Source organism: Lepeophtheirus salmonis, chromosome 1 (assembly GCF_016086655.4).
Source record: "Lepeophtheirus salmonis chromosome 1, UVic_Lsal_1.4, whole genome shotgun sequence".
Taxonomy (NCBI): domain Eukaryota; kingdom Metazoa; phylum Arthropoda; class Copepoda; order Siphonostomatoida; family Caligidae; genus Lepeophtheirus; species Lepeophtheirus salmonis.
Genome location: NC_052131.2, coordinates 49,884,665 through 49,909,196, shown reverse-complemented (window position 1 = coordinate 49,909,196; position 24,532 = coordinate 49,884,665). Strand labels below are relative to the sequence as shown.

The 24,532-nt window shown below is 32.5% G+C and overlaps 1 protein-coding gene across 6 annotated transcripts in view; it reads left to right on the top strand.

Annotated features, from left to right (window-relative positions):
• The window catches only part of LOC121131956 (band 7 protein AGAP004871), a 129,910-nt gene that overhangs the window by 65,085 nt on the left and 40,293 nt on the right, over positions 1–24,532 (top strand). For 3 of the 6 annotated variants that reach the window (XM_071894081.1, XM_071894083.1, XM_040727365.2), the window contains 2 exons: positions 3,865–4,014; positions 22,919–22,945. In XM_071894081.1, coding sequence (XP_071750182.1) covers positions 3,865–4,014; positions 22,919–22,945 — 177 coding nt within the window. The remainder of the gene's footprint in view (positions 1–3,864; positions 4,015–22,918; positions 22,946–24,532) is intronic. The other 3 variants (XM_040727366.2, XM_071894082.1, XM_071894084.1) reach the window with 1 other exon arrangement.

The window sequence follows — 24,532 nt, the reverse complement described above, 5'->3', positions numbered from 1 at the left end:
ATTACAAAATGATGATCTCCGATCTCATTTCTCAGTCCACGGATTGCCTCCATGCCCCCCGACAAACTCACATCCTCCTCTAAATAACTAAATCTTCCATCTATCTATTTTCTTGATGCTCCAAAGTCCAAATATCTCGGAAATATCGCTTCTCTATCTCTCATCCGGTAAAGTTATTTTCTTATTATTAAAATGTTTTAATAATTTGTGGGCCAACTTATACAGGATATCCCTTTCTGCTTTTTCCTATTTCAAGATAGAAAGGGATGCCCACAGGGGGTGAGGGATGTAGCCCCTCCCCCCCATTAAAGAATTTTTATTCCTATTGTAAAAGTTAATATAAAGAATACAATTTAAAAAAAGTTGGAACGAGTAAAGTTCACTTAAAATATACTTACTGTGTAAATTGTCCACTAGTGAGAATTTTGATCATACTATTTTTGTAAACATTTTTATATTATAGATTTGCACATAAACCATTTTTAAATGGATATTAATGTATTAACTTAACTAAAACTGATATATAACATATACTTAATGCTTGTATTAAAGAGATAATTAATTTATAGAGTGTGATTATAAATACTTAAATATGGTGCTACGTCATTTCATTCCCAGTAAATTAATCCATTATAAAATTCATTCCCAGACATTTCATGGCCACTTTAAATATGGATATAATAGGATTTCAATCCAGAGATGAACTTAAAGTAGGTGAGTCTTAGTGATCCTGGGATTGAGGGTGAGGGGCCCAAACAATCTTACTAAATATTTAAATAGATCTGAACTGTGAGAAGAGGAATGGGGGTGTGATGAAATTGACGTGAGGGTGTAGTGGTAATGGCAGACGATCCCAGGGAAGAGTAATGACGTCATTTATTTCTACTTCCCTAGGTCTGAACAATATCCAAGGATTGGGATTCCAGTCCTACTCACTATTTAAGTCTTATTATGACGTTATTTCTAATTCATAAACACCATAATTCGTCCATATCCGTGTCTTATCCATCATAAGTCATCAGTTTTCTCCATTGCCGACTGCCCTGGCCTCCCTACATACTTAAAAACTAACAACTGGTAGTATATAAATATATATATAACTGGTTTTGACAGTATAACGTCATTAAATATTAAAATGGGAATGAAATGTCTGGGAATAAATTTTACCGGGAATGAATTTTACAAGGAATGAATTTACTGGGAATGAAATTACCGGTCACACTTAAATATGTATATAAAGGAAGTACTGGTGTGCGCGTCTAAAACTGAATACTCCTTTAAATTTTAAGCGTTTTTCCCTGTCTACAGGCTTGAGGGCTTGACGACGGGTTCTCTTGTAGACCTTAAGACCAAGATCTATCTTAACTAGCTGGTCCATGGTCCTTCTCCTGACGTTGAACTCCCTGGAGAGGCCGCTGACGGTGACCTTGCCTCTCTTGTCGTCGACATACTTTTTCACGGCTGCAACCATTTTGTCCGACCTTCAAGGCCTTGACTTAGATCTTGTGGTCGCCTCAGGAGTCCCTTTGGCTACCATGCTGTAAACGGTGGTGCGGCTGCAGTTTAGAACCTTTGCAATTTCAGTGAGAGTTTTTCCCCGTCCGGAAAGTTCCAAAATTAGGACTTGACGTCTCTCCATATTATTGGCTTTTGCTATTTAGATTTTGCTGGAGTTTTGTTTATAACTAGTCAAGACCCTTGCCTCGAAGTATAAACCGGTTTCAACTCAATAAAATCACGAATATGTGTATGGTGTAAAGTTCAAAGGAGTGTTCAGTTTTAGGCGCGCACACCTGTATAATAATTATTAGGGAAAACAATTAAACCTAATCAAAGATGACATTTGAATATTTTTATTTAAAAATATTATAACTTTAATTAATGTAATTAGCAAGTGAATCCTGGGCTATATTTTTAAAGTCCACATTCAGACTGCCCGTAGCAATCCTCATTATCTGATCTAAGTTCTCATGAGTGAGTTTAGTTCGATATTTATTTTTAACACATTCAGAGAAAACAGACTCACACAGGAAGGTTGGTGCTAACATTCCTCAAACACAAAGACCCAATTATTTTAGAAGCTACTTAATCTCGGTGTAAATCTAATCTTGAATTATTCCGTAGAAGATGATGACTTGAACTCGTTCTTTATTTTCTATTTTGTTTAATGTTCCTTGAATTGGTTTAATTAGAGTTGCACTAATTAAGTATAAGTAAATATTAAATTTACTCCATATAACATGGGAATTTTCTTTGAAGTCCATATACATAACGTATATTTTCTTCTCTAGGAACGAACAAGGCGAGAACTTACGTAGACTGAGTGCAAGGGAATAATTTCTTTCGAACTCTTTGTCCATGGAGCTTCTTCGTTTCATACTTCAATTCATCATTTGATTGCAGGTCAGTCAAATTGAGTTGCAGTCCAGTAAACATTTACAATAGTTTCAAATTGATGAACCTGTCCATTCCATAGACGATAGGGGCAGAGATGAAAGCAGGTAATTAACCAATTAAAATACACCATCACAATTATCAAAGCATTGAGATCTTTCATCAAATTATCTTATCAAGCCTTGGATAAATGATTTATTATTGATATTAAAATAACTAAAACGAGGGCAAAAAACCTTAAGATTTAACGGTTTTTTGCCTAAACCTTTAGGCGAATATAGAAACGGAAGTCAATACAACGAGAAACTATAGACATACATATATGAAAGGTGAAGAAAAGAAATAAACCTTTATTATTTCAAATAAAAATTGGGATTTAAATCTTGATCCCATAGGAAAAAAAATAAAAAACAATATTGTTCGTTATATACAATACATATGTGGTTAGTGAATAAAAAAACAATCTTAAAAAAAAATCCTCATTATAACTACAGTATAAAAATTTTAATATGTCCACATAAGCCAAATATCGAACAAAAATTAAAAAAGGCGAAAGTTCCAATTTATTTTTGACTTCATTGACTTACTAATTCAACAATTAGTTAAGCTTGAGTGATGGAAATTAATTCATATTTATATTTGTACTGGTTTTGATTCTGCACTTTTAATTTGCATTCCTTGGATAGCTGGAGTAGCCCATGGAAGAAATTATACCTTCTAACAAGACAAATCACCGGGCCAGAGACCAGAAAAATAACAGGATGACTAGGCCACAAAATGTCCACCCTTTTGAAGCTCAGATTTTTGGCCCGCAAACAGCACAGACCTGAACCCATGCAATTTCTATCAATGGGTAAAGTCAAGTATGAGGCATGTGACAAGTATTATTCGTCTGTGGAGCCCCTGAAGAAGTTCAATATCCGTAATATGGCAAAGTTGGATCCCAAGAGGTTACCCGGCCCTGCCAAAGCTTCCAGCGCCGTGTGGCCAAGGTTATCAACAGGGATGAATTTTATTATGAATAATTGAATGTTATCAAATGTAGCATTCAAACACACACAAAAAAACAACAACATGGTTTTACTCCATCCGTTATAAGCCTTAAAAGATTTTATCAATTTATCAGGATAATCATGTATAATAAAAAGTCCGCTTGAAAATGTGTATATTTGGTTTTAGGAGGTAGATGCTATAAATGATTTATGATATTTAATTTATCGGTAATATGGCCCTTTCAAATAAAAGCCATCCAATTTTAAGTTTTTCATTATGACAATGAATTTTGGTGCCTTAATTTTCCTTTATCGGAGTCTCCACAGGATAAATCTGGTTGTTTTGTTGATAGAAATTGATAATACAAAAATAATCCAAATTCAATTTTGAGAAACTTACAGTAGCTTGCTTTTGTGTTGATGGGGCCATATCTATATAAATTTCCTGCCTTAATCTAATTTTCTTTATGTATTTCAGGTGATCATCAGTTCCAAGAGGAAGAGTCCCCCTGTCCACCACCTTTTAAAGGCCGTCCTCTAATAAACGCCGTCTCCACACAAGAGGACTATAACGATAACAACATGTCCAATAACAATGGTGGAGATGACAAGAGTTTTGAAGAAACGAGTAAGTGACAAAAAAATATATGCGTAACACAAGAACTGAAAAGTCCAGGGCTTCACCAAAAGATCCAGGCACTAATTTTTTTAATTAACCTAATTTTCTGTTAGTACCGGAGCTCTGTCATTAGAGACGTTAGCTATACAATGGCTTGAAAAGGGATATAGGGACTCCCCTATTAATTAATAATAATTTTTAAAAAGCCCATGTTGAAAGGAAAACACGTGTTTTCTTTCTTAAGCCTCGGAACTTTTTAGTCCATGTGTTATATTTATCTATAGTTAATATCAAAATAGTTGTTGTCACAAGATTGATTTGTTTATAGAGCGTTTTTATATGACGTCAACATTGTTGATGTCGACCATTTTATGAGAAGTATGAACAACCAGGCTTTATAGCAATGAAAAGCCTTACATCATTAATATTAAATAAAAAAAGTGAACAACTGTACGTCAAAATGGTACCAAGAAATAAAAGGGCCTTACTGTCTATAAAAATGTTATACCTCTAATGGGTAGTTTGATTTTATATCTTAACCTAAAATGTAAAATATATTTTATAAAGACCAATTTTGGAATATGTAATAATTAATTTATATAATAGCTATGATAGTATATTTTTTTTGCTACGGTTCTACAACTCTGTTAGAAAAGAAAATGATTATTTAAAAAAAAAATTAGTAAAAAGCAAAAAATCCTTTGGGAGGGGGGGAGGGCTACAACGCCTCCAGTCCACCCCCTGCGGATACCCCTGCACATGTAGAGCTGGTTATATTGTAAATGGGGCCTAAAGAGAATATAAATTATATAGCCATTTTTGTTTTTACTGTTATAAATAGCTATAAAAACTCTGAGGAAATCTTAACAGATTGATAACTATAAATATGTGTTAAAAAAGTCTATAAAAAAAATAGGTATATTGGCTAAGAAAAAGCCATTGCTTTTTCTTAGATTGAAAGAAGGTAAAATAATGATACTACTAACAAAAAAAAAAAAAAGAATAAGGGAAAAGACCATATCAAAAATAACAAAATACATAAATCTGGTTTTTTTTTTCTATTTTAAAAAAAAGATATTAGGGCGGTCGGTTTGTCAACTTCTTTCGAATTTCGATTACGACTAGTACAAAAAAAAAATTTCATCCGTTAAGAATATACCTTCTGCAAAATTGTATTGTTCTATAATGACGTCTTTAAGTCAAACATCTCAATCAAACTTTCTTAAAAAAGGCGGTCATTTTTTATTTAGCCAATAAAAATTCTAAATGAAGGATTATTGTTTATTTTTTTATAAAATACTTTTAATAGACTATTTGTTAAGCTAAAAAATATATATAAAACAAGTTGTTTTCTAAAGCTAGCCTATGGTCCAAAAACTGAGATAATTTGAACCTAATATGTGTAGCTGTAAGAAATCCATTATAATTATTTGATTTTTTTTTCTATTAATATTTATCTCCTTGACAATCAAAGCAATCCTTACATGACGTTCGGACTCAACGGTTTTAATTATGTTATCCATATATTTGAAAAATTGACCTACCAGAGAGTGGATCATCTTTGACATAAATATTACCCTAAGGGAATCAACCAAAAGACCGCGTGACTGCCTGTTACGGAATCCAGACTATGAACACTATTCACTTTTAAGGCTTGCGTTTTCACTTTGTTCGAAAAGAAATTGTAAAATAGCGTGGAGTTTTCTATTTTCTGGTGTCCTTCTTTGACGACCACTCAAACAAGTACTGAGGGGAAGAATCACAAAATTGTTAAAGATTTTTTTTTAGTAGGAAATCTTATCCTTTCTAAGACTATCTACTTTACACTGATCGCACTTATACAACGCGAGGTACACATTACTAAAGCCATCTATTGGAAAAATTATGGGTTGTTTCATAATATTTCTATGATATAAAAAAGATGCTTCAAAATTAGTTTACATTGATGAAGAAAAAAAAAAAATCATACTTAATATTGGTTAGAAAAATGTCTATGGAAAATAGAGATAACTGTTTTTTTTTTTTTTTTTTAATCCTTATTAAATAAATATAGAACATTTACCTTTTTTTCAAATATTAATCGAGATCTCCAGCCGTGTGACGTTGCTAGCCACTTTTTGATCAGATATATTGGGTAGGGAAATATATTCAACAACGAGCACCTAAAATAATCATCCGATTTTAATAAAAACCAATTCTAAATGGCAGCTTCATACACAAATTTTTTTTATTATTCCATATAATCGTTTTTGCGGTCAATAACAGCCTTGGCTAGAGCTCGAAAATGGGAGTAGGTCTTCATGTCAGTCTCCTTTGACAGATTCCGGGATTTCTCCCGGATACTGAACATCATTTCGGATTTTTTACTGCAGGAGAATCTATTGGTGTGTCGCTCAACTGTGCCCCACACAAAATATTCCATGGGGTTGACTTTCAATGTGTTATGAGGCCAAACACTGGATCCAACAAAGTAAAAAGAAAATGACGTCATCTTGTGGACAGTAGGATTTGCTGTTGACTCATAGTCACTTCAGTCTCTTTCAGTTCCTTCTTGACTCTATAGACTAACGGCCTGGTTTGGTTAATGAAGTTTGCAATCTAAACATTGTGTCGTCCGGCGCGGATTGCAACAAGTAAACTCTACTTTTTCCACGATTGTGGAATAAATACTTCGTTGATCGATTTTTCTTAACTAACGCCAAACCCTTTTGGCTATCCGCCAAAACAACACACAATGTCTTACCTGCTTATGCACAGCTGTCGCAGGCCCTCAAAGTTCGTTGTTAAACAACGCTGTAAATATATATTTAATAAACTCATATACTAGTGAATGAACAATTAATCAGGAATCGGAGAATCGGGTGTTTTTTCTGGAATTGGCATTGCAAAACAATGTTTCATTTGTCATTCCAATTCTTATGTACTATTATTTATTACTGGTATTTGACTATTTATTACTTTTCGAAGTTATGGCAAAAAAAACTATTAAATATATCCGTCAATTTATAAAAAACGGCTATGTGAATTTGTTACTTGAATCCTATAATTTTATAAATATTTTAATACAATAATTGATGATAAAAAACGCTCGAAAACTGAGAGGAAACAAAATGAACGGAAACTAAACTTGAACAAAAGTTTTATAAAGGCATGCGGTCAGTGCAGATATAGTTGTTTTAGGGGAATAAGTTTTTTAAAGGATCTAAGAAAGCTCGTCAAATTTCCCTATTGAAATTTTGACGTGGGAATACTTGCCCGGGGAAAATTGCTCTCGGAAAAAGATCACCGGGCATTAGAATCGCCTTTCTTTAGTTAATGTGTATATTATTGGCATTAAATGAAGGTAGGGGATTTATTTTATCAAGTGTAGTTCTTAGAAATTTAATGCAAAAAGGTATTTTTTAACAATGATTTAAAATATTAAAGAATCGGCATCAGGAATGTTTATTAGCATCGCATCGGTATCGGGATTGTTTTTAATCTTCCCATCCCTACTATTTAGATAACGCTGTTGATAATTTTTGGAGATAAGTCCCCCACCCCCCACCTCAATTGATGAAATGAGGGAACGCCTCTGTTCTAACCAAAAGACAACCAACAGTATTAAATAATGAAATTGTGAATCACATTTGTTCTTACTAAATGACAACAAATCTTTACTCACCACAATTTTTATTTTCCAAGGATTAATAATTTCAATTACAAAAAAATAAATTGATAAAAAATAAAATTTTCTCAAGTTATTTAAAAACTATTAAAAATCGACAAGTTTTTAAAAGATGGAGTAAATGTTACCTGTATAAAATATAAATATAAAATTTGTAAGCGTTTAAGAGTCCATTGTTTCTATATATCTCGCGATGGTTGTGTTTTGACCTGCTGGAACAGAAGCCCTTTTGATCTGCAAGCATTTTTACCATACACTCTAATTTAAAGACATTCTCTCCTCTCATTGCAAGAGCAATGAGCCAATCTACGCCTTGAGACTTATGTTAAACCTAACAGTAATAATACTTCCCACCATCAACAATAGAGATCTCACTCGATCACAGAAATGAAATAGGGGGAACGAAGATTCTATCGTTTCCTTACAGAAAAAACCCGAAAAGTCCGTTTTATTCGACTTGTTGGTGTATATCGAGTATGTCACCAGCCTATACCGAAAAAAGTGGCAAAACAAACCACCCTAATGTATATGTATACCAATAAAATACCAAGATGGTGATACATACAATTTGTATATGTAGTTTTCAATATCAGTTTATCTTGTCAATAAATAAAAAATGACGGAAAATGGAAACCGAAATGGAAAACCATGTTAAAAGGTGCTACTGAGTAAATATATAAATTGTATATTTATTCAAACAAAATTTACATAAATGTGAAAAGCTGAGGAACGACAAAAAAAGCCTTGAGATGAACCACAAAGACAAAAAAAAAAAAAAAACTCGAATGTGATATGAAGACTGAATAAAAATCCACTTGAACACGTCATATACTTCAAGATGATTATTTCTAATATAAATACTTCAGTTATTCTTTTACAATTAATTCAATAAATATATCAAACTTACAATTAAACATAAGTGTAATAAATAGATAATTATTAATTAACTAAAACCACATTGATATCAATATTATTTCTCATAATCAGGGATGACTCTTCTTTTTTCTTTTTAAATAACGCGCCTTTTCCTTCTTCTCTTCTCATCAGGTGACATCAGGGATACTTCAGACTATCATATCTCTTCACCCCCATGATTTCCGACATTTTAGCTGTCCATTCCCATTTAGTTGGATGAACCCCATATTGTTTTTTAATCAGCACTAGGTCGCTAATCTTTCAGGTTTTTTTTGTTTTTTTTTAATCTCGATCAATCGTTAATTTATCGTGGACAGTAACAGCTCTAATCTAAAAAGAGCTCTTTCCCTTAAATCCCAAGCCTTTTGCCATTTGGAATCAATTTGTAAATTAGACAATTAAGGATAAGTTTTTTCAAGACCAGACAAATGTGTTCCAAAAATTATTTGTGTTTGAGATATCCCAGTCAAGGGATCATTAGAATAGCTTTCAAAAAGGCATCCGTATTCAAGGTACCATTTTGTCCTATGTTATCATACAACATTATTTTGACTTTTTGTACTTCGACATCAGCTCTTAGATTTGATTGTGGAAAGTAGGCAGAAGATGTTCTATGAGTGATGCCATACTTTTTTTAAAAGATTCTTGTCTCTCCACACACAAACTCAGTCCATTATCACTCAACAATTCTTCTAGGACTCTGAATATTGTCCAAAAATATCTTAGGTGCATTATAAGTCCTCTTGAGCCACTTGAATTTATTACAGATGTGCCAAATATCTATGTCCATCCGGATAATCTGTCAGTAACGACCTGACATTTTTCGCCTTCCACAATAATGGGCTACGATATTTTGGAATGGTGAACATGTGTTTGTAACTTTGGGCATGATTGGTGGGCGTTTATTTTGCGACGGGGAAATTGAATTGCATATTTTCCATTGATTTCACGCATCTAGGACATCTTTGTAATACCAGACCAAAAAACACAGGATGATGCAAGACTCGTCATTTCTGACACACCTCAATGATCTTAATGAAGAGCTGATAATACTTCAATACGAAGATCTTTTGGCACAAGGACTCGATCCTAATAGATTATGACCCCATAGATTCCATAAAGAAATTCACGTATAGGATTTTTCTCAGCCAAACCTTCCCTATTTCCTACACTTTTGAGAAATTCCAACAAAGGCAATGATGTTTGATCGTTCTTTGTTGTCTCAACAAGCCTACGCCATGTAATCCTGCATGTTGTTTTTTTTAAATCTATCAAATCCATCAGTATTTTCTCTTCTTCCTGCTCCGAAGGTTGTTTGCAATTGGGTTCCTGGATGTCGAGTCAGCCACTGCATGAGTAACTCCCAGAAAATGGACAAATTCGAATTTTCTCATTAGTGTTCGTTACTTTAGTCTAAACAAACTCATAATGGGAATTTAGTCCAATGTTCTGTCTCCCAGTAATTTGACCAGTGGTTTATGATCAGTTACAACCAATAACTTGTCGCATTCATATAACATGGCGAATTTCTGAACCTGGTCAATGTGGCACCTGTCCTCATCAGACTGCAACCATCTTGACTATGGGATCTAGGGGCGCCATCGAGAGGAATGTCTGTGTCACCTATATGTGCATGTGGATGACCTAAAGGCTGTCGTGGAGAAGGAGTAGGCTGAAATGTCGGAGGAATACGTGAAGAAGACCTGCAAGGTCTTTAGCCCTAGGATGGAGGCCATGGTGGAGGCAAAAGGTGGCCATTTTAGTCATTGTTGGTATAGTTGATTGGTTGAATTATAATTAGCTCATATTTAGCTGTGAACAATTCCTAACAATTATACATGAATAATTAATCATTCCATTATTAAATACAAAATGATTCTGAGCATTTTTCTGTTACGATACTGCGGAAAGGTTGCGTGATATAATATTAGTAACAACAATAGTTTCCATTACATTATATAATTGTGATTATTTAAGACTGTAGCCTTCTTGATTATTAAAATTGTTCCCAGTCTACCCTACAGCTGACCTAGTTGAATCATCGTTAGAATAAAACATGGTCCAATGATGCCATATCATTTGGAGATTGAAAGGGGGAGGGAAAGAGTAGAAATCAAATCCTTTCTTCCACGCAATAAATGAATATAACATAAGATGGAAGCCCCTATTTCACAAAAATATAATGGAATAAAAAACTTGGCAATGATACATTCACCTAGAGGGAGAGTTTGTTTCATTTTGATCGTTTGTGATATTTGTTAATTCAACTCACTTCTTTTTAAAGTTTTTCGTAGAATAAAATAAAACTTATTTTACTTATATAATATGTATATTCAAAACCTCTCTCTCTCTCTGGGTTTTTCTATCCTTTCCCCTCTCTTTATCCATCTTTTATATTCTTAATCCTTCACTAGGTCACAAAAACACATACATATTTCTTTATTTTCTTTCAAATATGCAGTTGTCAGAAGAAGAAAAGTTAAACTGACAAATACATAATTTCAAAATGAGGATTTCATGTAAACACATTCGGTATTTATCAACATAAACATAATTTTTAAATAAAAATCAAGAAAGCTCCAATTAACCCGTTACAGGCAATAGCTTAATAAATTTACAACGACTTATTAGTATTGATTTGATCTTTTGGATAAAATAACCAGAGTGGTGTCCGCAGGGGGTGGGCTAGAGGCTTCTGAAGGAGTTTTTTGCTTTATACTAGAAAATTGAATATTTTTCAAACTTTTTTATTCCAAAAATTATATTTTTTATATTTTTTTTAAATTTAATTGTTCAAATTTTTTATACAAAATCAAGCTTTTCAAATCTTTTTTCTAATAATTAATTTTGTCAAATTTTTTCCCTATAGATATAATATGAAAAAAATTTCTGAGAAAATTTTTTATTGAAATTATTTTCCAAAGTATGTTATTTTTTGTGAACAACTGGGGATTTTTGAAATTTTTTCCAAGAAATTTGATATTAGAAATTTTTTCCAAAAGATATTATTTTTTGTGAACAGCAAGGGATTTTTGAATTTGTTTTTCAAAAAAAATCAATTTTTGGGGAACAGCTGAGGGTTTTTGAAATTATTTTCCAAAAGTTTTTATTTTTTGTGAATTTTTTTTCGAAAAAAATTTCACATTAAAATTTTTTTTTTTTTTTAATTTTAATTCTGGGATATTTTTTTCAAAAAAAATCGAAAAACCAAACCTCTCAAAAATATAATCCTTAGGACAACCCTGATAACAGTTGTCTATGAAGGGATAAATTGATGAAGAAAAGGGTGATGGCCTACTTTCAACATGTCAGTAGTGCTTCTGCTGTTCAAGCCGAGTGAATCATGAATGCTAGAACAATGCTAAAACCGCCTCGTTTATAATATATTATAATATTGTATTGACCCGGTCCCTATCTATTTTTGAGAGAAGCATATAGCAAAAACTTGAAAGGCAATAATGAAATTTCGCCTTATTAGGCCTATCCCTCAGTTAAGACATTACAAATGTCCAATGTGAAAGGGAAAGGCGAAATTTGGGTGTTCCAGATGTAATACAAAGTGGGCCATTAAAATCTCTACACTTTGAATCTTAAACTTCAACAGGATATTCAAGTTTATTAATTAACTATAGACCTTCATCAAAAATTAATACAATAAATAGATGTGTGTCTGAGCTCTCTTAATCATTAATGTAGCCGCCCTTAGGGGCAATGATGGCTTCCAGGTTGTGGCAGAAGACCTGGTACTCGCTGAAGATGTAGTCCTCTGTAATGGGGTCCCAGTGCTGGCTGATAGTGGCTTTGAAGGCCTTGGTGTTTAGATGAAAGACATTGCAGGACTCCTCTCGACATGCACCCAAATGGTGTAGTCGAGGGGTTTGGCATTGGGGCTGAAGGGGGCCCAAAAGTGTCAAAAAAGAGTTCAAAAGAACTCAAAAGTCTCATTCAAAACTCCTTCAAACGAGTCTTGCTACGGAGGAGATGGGTTTCTTTCATTGCTGGTGTCAAAAGTGGCCTCTTCTCCTTCACAAGGCTCTTTCCACCCGCTTTTTGACATCTCTCTTGAGTAGATTGGCCTCGGCTGTTTTCTTTAACTCCTCTGGCTCCACTTTGCCCTTTTTGACAGAGCCATTCTGCCTCTCAAATGTTTCCTACTTGCTAACGACTTAGACAGCAGTCCTGAAGATCCCCAACTGTTTGGAGTGCACAAATGGAAATTTATTGATTACGTTCAAGTGTCCTTTTCTCAGCTTGTACGTAACTTAGAGAGCTCAGATTTGTTTTGTTTTGTAACTAATAGTTTGAAAGTAATACATATTTCATTATATTAAAGGATAATCATTCAAACTTAATTTATTATTAAATTAGTAAGTGCTCAGATATCAATGTACCATCCGATATTTGGAAACATCTACATTGCTTCTATAATTATTACAAATAATAGCAATCATACTAATAATTATGATATTTTATCTAGAAATTTTGTTCATGCAAATACAATATGAACCTACTTGAATATGCTTATATATTTTTCCCAAGATTTAATATTTAATATCAAATATGTATCCAAATCAAATATTTCTTCTAATATCTATATGCTACTGATACTGGTGATAGGTAAATTAATTAAGCAGCTCCTATAGGGTTAACAGGGATGTTTTCACATTTTTTAAATATAATTATCTTATTGAGCCATATATACAAATAATATCACATAATTGTTCTAACTGTCGTACATAATTATCACCTATAATACTAATGCCTTAATACAACTTAATATTTCATTACTTATTTCAGTCAATTATAGGCTTTGTATTCAAACTTCTGGGATGAGTTGAGATACTCAAAACAGCTGTGGGCAAGGAAAAGTCCATTAGTATTTTTTGTCGAAACCAGTTTGAGTCCAAGTCGAGAATATTGGATCGTGAGATCAAGTCAAGTTGCAAATCTTTCAAATATGTAATTTCAAATTTGGGTAGAGGATCCATATCTTCGACAAGTTAGATCTTTTACTTTCCAAAACTTGAGCACTTTTATCCTGACATGGCTTGTGATTGGATTTCATATCTAAATGACTTATTCATGATGGTCTTGATCTCAAAAGATGTCTTTTGTCTCAGGGGTAAAACAGCAAAAAATGTCAATTCAAAAATAGGAAGGGGTTGTCAAAAGCTTTTAATTATTTATAGCAGGGATGTTAAACTCATTTTGGTTTGGAGTCCAAATGTAGATTAATCACGTCTCACACAAGTCGGCCAGTAAAACCATTGTAAAATTATTTTTTTGAATCACTATAAGTCTAGTAGCTGTTTTTTTATTAGTCACAGAGTCTCAAGGCACTCTTAATTTGAGCAACTATTAACATGCAGTTTTTAACGAATTCAATATCACTGTAAGGCCTTGGTGCTAAAACTATTTTTGGCTTGCAATTAAGTAACTGGCTTTTCAACTCCGGATAAAAACAGTTTATCTGTTTCCTTGAACGCATCATCCTTTTATTTACCTTTTACTTTTTCTATTCCTCCTGTAAGCTGTTATATTTTCACTATGCTGAGTTTCATAATTGTGTCAAATATTGTATTTTTTTAGATTCCAAAAATTGCAGCTGGCATGCCAAGCACACAAGTTTTTCATTAACCTCTCAGTCCAATTTTATCCTTTTTGATAAAGACATTTCGCTGACGAGGGTTCAAGGCTAAAGGAAAAATCAATAATGCAACTACCACCAACAGATGCTAAACAGACTCAAATACTTCCACCTAATAATGTTATTTCCATCACGTCGTTGCATTCATGTTGTCAATGAGTACTAACACCCTGCGTTCTATGCGGCCAATAAAGGAATCTCAGATTTTAAAGAAAGTTACAGTATATTCATTCGCGTATATTTATAATGCAGATTTTTCTCCTGGGCCGTAGGAAACATATAGGTGGGACAAATCCGGTCCTTGGGGGTATGTTTGACAGCCTTGGTATATAAGGACAGTTCAACCTACGAATGTAATTATTTTTAAGAGATAAAACGTGTTTATCAAAAAGAGTTTATCTTACTTAAGAGTATCAAATAATTTTGACATTCAAGCTACCCATTGCAAATGCATCGAAATATTGGAACACATACACATATTGAATTGTGTAGTCTCGTATAATCATTTATATAAGGTGCTTTCACTGAGGTCAGAAATTGCGTCATAATACAAGGAAACGTCCTTTTGGGGTCTCAAAGTTGACATTTTTACTATATAAAATGGACAGATTTCAAATAAATCTTGATTAAACTCCATCAAATGGCTTTCAGAACCAAAAAAGACTTAACACTGTAATTAAATACTACTTGATCCCAATGATAAACACACATATTTAAACTAAATCAAAGTCATATGTACTAACAATTCCTAAAAATGGCTTGATTTGTACAATTAATTATTTTTCTTATTAATTAGGCCCAAGAAAAGTAGGATAATTAAAGCTAATACATGTACCTATTGCTGCTGGCATGCCAAGCACACAAGTACTTAATGAAAAATAGTTTTCATTGTTAGAAAACTGAATTTTTTATGTCTCTTGCAAAATGGCCGACATCAACTATGTTGATGCCACATCAAAACGCTCCATCACGACTACCTTTTTTATCCAATCTCAACCTCGACTTTCAAAGAGGAAAGGAAAAAAGGTTAAAACAAAAACATATGGTAGCTTAATTATCATATACATGGAATTGATAATTTAATCAATGATTGAGTATGAAATAACACTCATTCTAAGCGAAGACCTCAATGAAAAATAAATGAATATAAAAATACAAATCCTATCTAATATATTTTTTTAGTGTTCGATCCTTGATAAAACTGAACTATATTTCTTCTTTTTTAAATCAGTTCTAGTACTGAGAGTCCGAAGGACTTATAGGACCGATCTTAAGACTGGACTGGACCAAATAAATAAGTCCTTACACAGCACTATATTTATACGAGAGTGTTTTGAAAAGTTTCCGACCAACAATGATACAAAAAAAAATATCTTAATTTTTTTATATTTCAACATAGTCTCCTTGTAACTACGTGTAAAAACTTCTCCCAGTGATGCTCCCAACTCTGTAATCCGTGCAAATAGTACTCCGCGTTTTTCTCCCGCAAAATAATTATTCAAGAAACAATTTTTAGCTCATTTACACCGAGTTGGATTGACATAGCCGCGTCAAACTTTAACACAACAACCCTTTATATATCTCCTATTGTTTGAATCTATTTAAAGGCTACACTTCCAAACAAATACTGAATGACAGCTTCATACTCAATTTAGTCCATTTTCACAAAAATACTCACATCAACTTCCTCAAACAACTCTTAGACAAAAACTGTACGTCTAAGACATCTATAACTTTGGTGAGAAACTGTCAACAGATGCTAAATAGATGTGACTAGCTTTTATCTACGAGTGCTGTCATCTTCATACCACCCTTCTACATATATAAACTCTTGTTACTTGACTCACTCCGTGAGAGTAACTCTTCTCCGAATATCATATATACAAGTATACGTGTACCAGCACGATAAAAATGGTAACCCCCTAAATTATGACTGGAAACATTAGGAAATGTGATAAAATCCGCGCTGGAAGGAAAGTGACTATGTGACACCAGGGAGATGTTTGAACTTTTCGACAGAAATTCGACTTTCTCTTAGTATTTAAAATTTGAGATTTTGACGGGATAGAGAGGGCCCAAATGGCTATTTTTCTACATCAAAGAGTGTCTCTCTACATTCATATAATTACATATTAAACCCCTTAGTATAGAGGGGCATTCCCCCTCCCTCCTTCACGAAAATACACTCCAAGGCTTTTTCTATGAGCCTTTTCTCGTAGGGGAAACTACACACAGACAATATCCTTCAACAAACATTATAACTTCCCTTTTTCGATCATTAACATAGTTATGGGCTTTTCTTTATTTATGGTCCTTCATTGTCCATAAATATCCGATATTCATCTACAAATATACGCTACCGAATGTATGTAATCCTCTTGCTCTAACCTATTTTCTTTTTTTTAGAGATACGTGCGTCGTTTCCCAACATATTTATCTGGAAAGTTATGAGTTAGGAGCTTTTACCTTCATTCCTTCGTTACTTACTTAATGGGACTACTAATAAAGATAGGGAATCAAAGAAAATTTATGTATTTATACTTTGATAATGATATAAATAGATAGAACTGTATAAAATATACCCTTAACACGTGCAACGTTCTTTTTTAGTTCGGAATCTGAAGAGTGTTTTTTTTTTATTTTCCAAAGATGTTCTCATTTAAGAGGGAACATCAAAATAAAAATTAATCACACCTAGTCTTGTACCACCCCTAATTTAGGACTAAAGACTGCAGTCCCTACCAGTTCTATCTCGGTCTGGTTATATGGTTTATATTATTTTTTTACCTCCCATTCCACACTGTCCTTTAGTCAGGGATACCAGTTGTATAGATATGACCTGCAGGGTACTAGGAAAACTTCCCTGGGGAAAATTGTCCGTGGAAGATTGCCCTGGAAAAAATTGCCATGGAGAAAATTTCCAAAAAGTTAGGAAAATTGCTCGTATTTTGTTCAAACTTTATGATAAATAATAACACATTATAAATATCCTTCAGTGTGAGTAATATTATTGCAATATTGGAGGAGTAGGGAGGCGGGGGAATAAAAAGCCTGAGCCTCTTAAAATATGGTTGAATACTCTCCAGCCTCGGATTAACCAGTGTCCCGGGGGTACCGCGGGATTGTTAAAAACATCAGCGAATACATCCAAGGTACCCCTCTAACACTCCAAACTAGTTTAAAGGCCTGGGGATCCCGAGGGAAGTTTGGAATAATTAAAAACCACCGCCAAAGTATCACATACAACCAATGGCGAGAGATTCCTTAGATGTATTGGATGAACTGGAGGTGATTTTTAAGAATCCAGTGGTACACCTTAGTACCTGCAGCAACCCAAGGGCTTAGAACTATTTTTTTGGTATTAGAGAGGTTCCTGGGATATATTGGCGGGTTTTTTTAGCAATCCCACACTAACCCCGGATCTATTTGAGGACACAGCGTATTCAACCATATTTTAAGAGACCCTAAACAATTTGTCCCCCCCCCCCTGTTACTCCTATATTGCAATAATATTACTCACACTTGAGGGTAATTTATAATGTGTTATTTTCATCATGAGGTTTGAACAAAATACTGGCAGTTTTCTCCCGAGCAATTTTCCCAGGGAAGTTTTCTGCGCACGGACCTGCAAGTATGTAAAAATAAAAGAAATCGAAAACTTAGGACTTAACACATTATACTTAGATGTACACTTATCAATAATTAAATAGTAATGAAAGCAGGGGTAGTAAATACTAACCCTGTTCAAATTGCCCAATAGAAAAATCGCTCTCGCTTTCCATAAAATATTTTATAGACATTTGTGTATAAATAACTTTGTGGGATTGAGTTAAGTAGAGTTGAGTCGTTTGTAACGGAAAAAAAGTGTAAGGAGAAGGCAGGAGTGAGACATATGGTACGACTGAATTAATATCAACTGTTTGTTAAATGATTTTCGGGTAGAAAATGAATTACTTCTATAAAGAGGAGAGCCTTCTACATTTAAAATAGCATTAGTTGTTGGGAAAATATTATATTAGTATTTAAATTAATTAATATTTATTTTATTTTCATTTTTAAAAGAATTTACAGCAAAAATAGGATATAATGCTTACTTCAGAGGGAGAAATTAACATCAAGAGCCCCTATTAAATAATAAACATAAAAAAGAAGAAAGAGTACACGAAACAACCGTTTTTCCTTTTCTAATTTTTAAAGGTAGTTTTTTCATTCATTACCAAGAACTCAACTCTAGTGATGTATTTGACTTTTCTTGACGTCATCACTTGTCATTGCAATTTATTTAAACATTATTACTATTTTATCTGGGATCCGGAAGGCCTCCAATTCAATTCATTTTTTTTTAAATCATTTTTCTTCCTGTTTTCATCTATTTGAGTATGGAAAAGCTCGTCTCTGTGGAGGCAACTGTAACAAGCAGAGTGTAGGCTGTCCTGAGTGTGCCCCAAAGATCTCATTTTATATATATATAAATAAGCGGTAAAGAGTCAGTGAAGATTGGATTGATCCTCTAAACCTCGGTCGTTGATGACTAAATTAAGTAGACTCTACTTATCTTTAGACTGACCTAAATAAAAAGTTATAATTATATATGTTTATTTTAGTATACATTTTTAAAACAATTTAAACAAAGATAGGCGAGAATACTTCTTTCAGAGGGAGAATTTAATACCACAAGGACCTATTAAATAATGAACAAGAAATAAGAAAGATCACAGGTATCAACCGTCTTTTGTTTTCTAATCGCTAAGCTTAGTTTTTTCTTTACATACATCCCTTCATAGTAGTACGTAGAGTTGATATTTTTGCAAGGAAATAAGCGTGTGAGAAGAAGGATTGTATTGAGACACATATAGTACTACTGAATTAAGCCACTTGTTAATATCAGCTGTTTGTTATATGATTATTTGGGGGGGGGGAGGGGGGATTGAATTACTACTATTCAGAGGAGAACCTTTTGCATTTAAAACAGTATTAGTACCACGAAAATGATGTAATTATACTTCATACTAATTTTATTATGAATTTAAAAGAAAAATGCACCAAAAATATGCAATAATGCGTACTTCCGATGGAGAAGTTAACACCACGACGACCGATTAAATAACAAACAAGAAAGAAGAAAAGGCAAACGCAACAACCGTTTTTTTCCTTTTCTAATTTCTAAAAGTAGATTTTTTTGTTTTTTTTACCAAACTACTCAGCTGTAGATATATGTTAATATCCGTGATGCAGCAAAAAACATATCCTTAAGGTATGTAAAAATAAAAGAATTGAAAGATTAAAGTTGTAACCCAAATAATTTGAAGAATAACAGCTGAGCTGTCTTGACGTTTCATTAGCAGGAATGAAAAAAAGGAAGTAAACACAAATCCCATTCCCTAACTTAAATGACATATGTATGCAGGATGTTAGAACTACGGGCCACCTAAGAATGTCACTCCAATATTACCATTTTTGGTACAAAAATATAATTTTACTTTTAAAACCGATTGAGATGGTAGAAAAATGAACGATATAGTATTGATTTTCTAAGTACACAATCAGAGCCACCCAAATATGAACATGTCCCATATATGGACAAAAGTATTCAGATATACTAAAGAAAATATTTATTTATTTTACTGTTTTATTTAAAAACTAAATCTTTGATCAAAAGTCCATTTTAATCCTTTTAAGTAAAGTTTCACAAGTGAATATTTATAACATCTCTGCGCACAATATAGATCTATCAAAAATAATGAAAAAACTAATTAATACTTTTTTATTAATATCTTTTATAACTTTTTTTTTCTATAGATATCCCAGATTATAATTGTAATAAAAATTGACACGAGATGGAAACAAATCAGAGTTCATATAAAGCTTTTTCTTAGGAAAAGAAACTCTAACGAAAGAATTATTATCTTAAATACTGATAGGTTTAAAATAATTAAAATGCACTATGTAGATCTTTTATCTCGTGCCATTGTTAGGAATGGTATTTTTTTATGATAAATATTACAGTTTTATTATCTTCGCTTTCTACAAAAGGACGTATCCCTAGTCATTTTTTTAATAGAGGATATGTGAATGAACAAACATGTTTGAGGTAATTCTTTTTTATTCATTATTATTTTAACCGGCGTGACGCCTTTTTCATAAGAGTCTCTTTAGAGTTTTTAGTAGGGACTATCACCATCTAGTTATGAAATTCAATGACGTAGGATTTGTAAGCCGTTAGCATTTTCGGTATGTAAAAAAAACTAACCGATACTAAAATCGTAATACTGACGATTTGAAGAATGTTTGAAAGAAAATCAGCTTAGCAATCATGACGTTTCATTAGAAAAGCTGCAAGCCCTTGTAAAAGGAAGGAAATGAACCCAAATCCCACTCCACATATTTTTTACAACTCCAATTGTTGTCATTTTTAGCGTCCCTGACAGATAGAAAACTTGTCTTAGAACTAACAAGTCTTTACGGAACTCTCTAATATTTAACACAACCTTTATCTCCCATAAAAGAGAGAGGATCAATAACTTATAATTGGATTGAATGGATATAACACATTCTGTACTTTGCATCGGGAGAAGTAGAAAATTGAACTTGAATCATTTTTATAGACAAAATAAACATAAAGTTTTTTTCCACTTTCAAGTCATATATTCCTTGTGACTTTTATTAGGCAATTTAATGGAAAGCAAAACTTTGTGACCTTCAAAGAAGAGACGATAATAATAACAATAAAAAAACCAGTAATTACCATAAATGATGACGAATAAATAGAAATCAAAAAACTTCATCTTAGGATTGACCTTTTTATTCCTTTGTTTACTGTATATTAGAAAACCCCTAATGACATGTAAATACTATCTCAAATCATCTTTCTCTTATATAGTTATAGATAGTCTTTTTTATTTTGAAGGAGTCAGCAAGTTCCTTGAGTGATTTATTTTTTGGGATGGATAGGGAATAAAATATGATTCGTTCCTATTAATAAAAATTCTTCCAAACAACCTTTAAGTACTAGTTATCGATAAAGCAAAGTTGTATACCTGTATTTCTCTTTCAACTTTGGAATGAACATGTGACTACGTAGATACTCGATAAATAAATAACAATTCAATCGAGCGTGCGCGTCATATTAAAAAGAAAAAAAGGGAGCATATATATCCCAGTTTCTTTATAAACTTTTATCCAATTTCGATTACGGCTATGGTATAAAAATTACTTATGTATTACCCTTAAAGGTTATCTTTAGGTCGCGCATCTCTATCAAATTATTAAAAAGAGCAAACACCCTTTTCTTAGTAAACATAGACACTCAGAAGACATTTTGAGTCATTTTGCATAAAATATTTTTGATAGATATTCTTCTAACCTATAAAAAGTGTTTTAATGTTTTTCTTTTAAATTGTTCTATGGAGCGGGAAAAACTAGGAAAATTTGATGATCCGCGTATAACGCGCATCCTTTTTATTTTATTTTTTCATTTTCCGAAATTAAAAATCCAAATTTTCATATGTTATTCTCACTTTTTATTCCATAGTGTGGCTTTAGACAAAAAAAACTTTATTAATACTTTTGCATAGGTTAGAATAATGTCTACCATGCTTAATAAATGCAAAAAATATTAATGCTGTATTAAGTACTGCAAAACTTTCATTTAAAATTATGTATCTTATTTCTTATATGCAAATTGTACACAACATACACGTATATGTAATGCATTTTCAAAATGGTGGATAAACTCTATTATCGACAATAATAGTATGGGAGTACAGTCAAATGATTTCGGGGCTTATTTCCTGCTTATTTTGGAAGAATAGGTTGCATGATACAATAGAGGTAATAACGTGTCAAGCAATGCCCTAAACATGGATCATGCACTCTTTCTTCCCCTCCTTTTAGTTGAATAGTTATGAAATGAAAGAGGCACTTGAATGAAAACAATCATGTCTTAAGAAATTAAAAGAACTTTATATATTAATTATAAATATTATGACATAAAATAATTAGATCTTGTCCTTTTAGCTAAAAAAATCTGAATACCAATTTTCATAAGTATCTATTGAGTCCAAATATGTACCCCAAAACGCGTTGGTCATAGGCCGGAACAGGTAATAGTCACTTGGTGCCAGGTCTGGACTGTAGGTTGGATGCATGAGAACTTCCCATCCCGGAGCTTCTGGCGTTGCCTTGATGATGTTTTGTTTTTTTGTAGAGTTGTTCACATTAGAAGGTAGAATTGAGCGAGAATAAAATTGTTCGAACTACTGTTCTGCAACACGAACCAAAATAGTATTGGCCCCATATTCATATATTTTCTTGGTTGCTTTCGACGCGTTTTTCCCTGTCATGTTTTAAAAACGTAAAATATGGCGAATTTCTTCCTTTGTGAGCTCCATACTCCAATGACGATAATTCACGATTGAAGCGCAATACTGTTCAAAACACGTTTGTAGCATACACTTCCACTGATGTTGTCAATACTGAAAAATATATATTCAATTAAAAAAGGAAGGGTGGGAATCAAAAAATTAATTTTTTCCGAACCTAATATATTGTTTACATATTATTACACTTCTTTTAACATTCCAAATACGTCATTGATTATTTGCCATTACTTACGTAATGTGTGGAAAATGAATGGAACATTTCCACAAATATATAATAATAAGATATAATTTATTTTTTTGCAGTGGATGAGCCCAAAGCGTCAAGATGGGGTGAGATTTATATTAGGTTTTTATTTAATCAGAATCCAAGTAATATTTAATGTTGGGTTTCAGTCTGGAAATCCTAGATCAGTATGAGATCCTAATTATTTTAAATAATTATGTCTGGACCAGTTTTGAGTAAAATTCTGTCTTGATCTGGACATACGTCATTTATTAAAGATATTAAATTCGTAGGGGGAAAATATGTAATAATTCGATCTACAATATTAATTTCGGTTGAATTTTAGTCACAGTCTGATTTTCGGTGTATACCGAAATATCCCTGCAGATCGTAAAAGAAAAAATTGATCTCAGACCGAGTCTCAATAATAGTAAATACCATACAAGCATTTCCATCACCAGTAATTTGACCTCTTGGAGATTATGACGTATCATATATTTGCTGCCTTCTTATGTTTTTTATTATTGGTTTTGACTTTACTTTTGGTCTTTACTGATGTCATTTTTTTTTAATCAAAAATCAGTTGTTCCGTTTGCTCTTTTATATTTGTTAATAAAAGGATCGTTCTGGTGTTAACTTCTTCCTCTGAAGTAAGTATTCTCGCCTATGGTTGATGCAAATTGTTTTTAAAATGTATAAACATATATGTATTCAAATATAACAATACTATTTTCAGGGTAATTGACGTTTTTTTCGAAAAATTTCACAAAGTTTTCCATTATTTTCTAAAGAAAGCTATTTATTATATTATAATACTTTTTTAAACAGTACATTAACTTTAAAAAATATTAAATGTTGGTTTTTTATAAAGATATTGTCTTCAATTGAAAATGGAGTAGGAGTCAAATTAAAAAACTATTAACCATAGCTCGAATGGTCTTTACTCATTCCTTTAATGGATTACACAGTAATATTACCTAGTTTTATAATAAAAAATATAAATTATTATTAGACAGGCTTTCAAAATTTTATTCAAGGGTTGTATTAGTTTTTTAAAAAGCTGTTAGGACTACAAAAGTATAACAACATGACCTGAAGAAATAAATTTAATTGTTTGCCATCATATAGGTGTAGTGATGAAGAAAATACATTGGAAAATTGTATAATGATTATAAAGTGAATTACACAATTGGAAAATAGAGATTATGAATTATTTTATGGGCAAAATTGGCCGGTTTGTATCAGATTGAAATGCAATGACAAAAAATCTTTGTAAATGTTTTAAGCTAATTTTAAAATATATTGTTAATTCCCAATATCTTTGGGAGTGGAATAACTCCACAATCTAGGGCACATATGCTTCCTATATTTGGTTTTGTCCAAGATATAGAACCCCACTTTCCATTTCTTTGCATCATTCTCTACATTTCAAAGTATATTTAATGTATTTATTTCCAATAAAAATTAGAAATACAAGGCCTTCATTTCCCCCGTTTTTCTAAATGTAATAATAATAAAATACAAAGCACTAGGACTTGAAACAATTTATGTGCGTGTTTCAATTACCCATTTCTCTGGAGGTACATACATACATACTTATATACATAGTAGAGTTTCCGATGTCCCGGGATTCCGTTCTCCTGTATCCTTATTGCTGCTACAAAAGTATTGGTTCTTCTTGAGCGTATGAAACT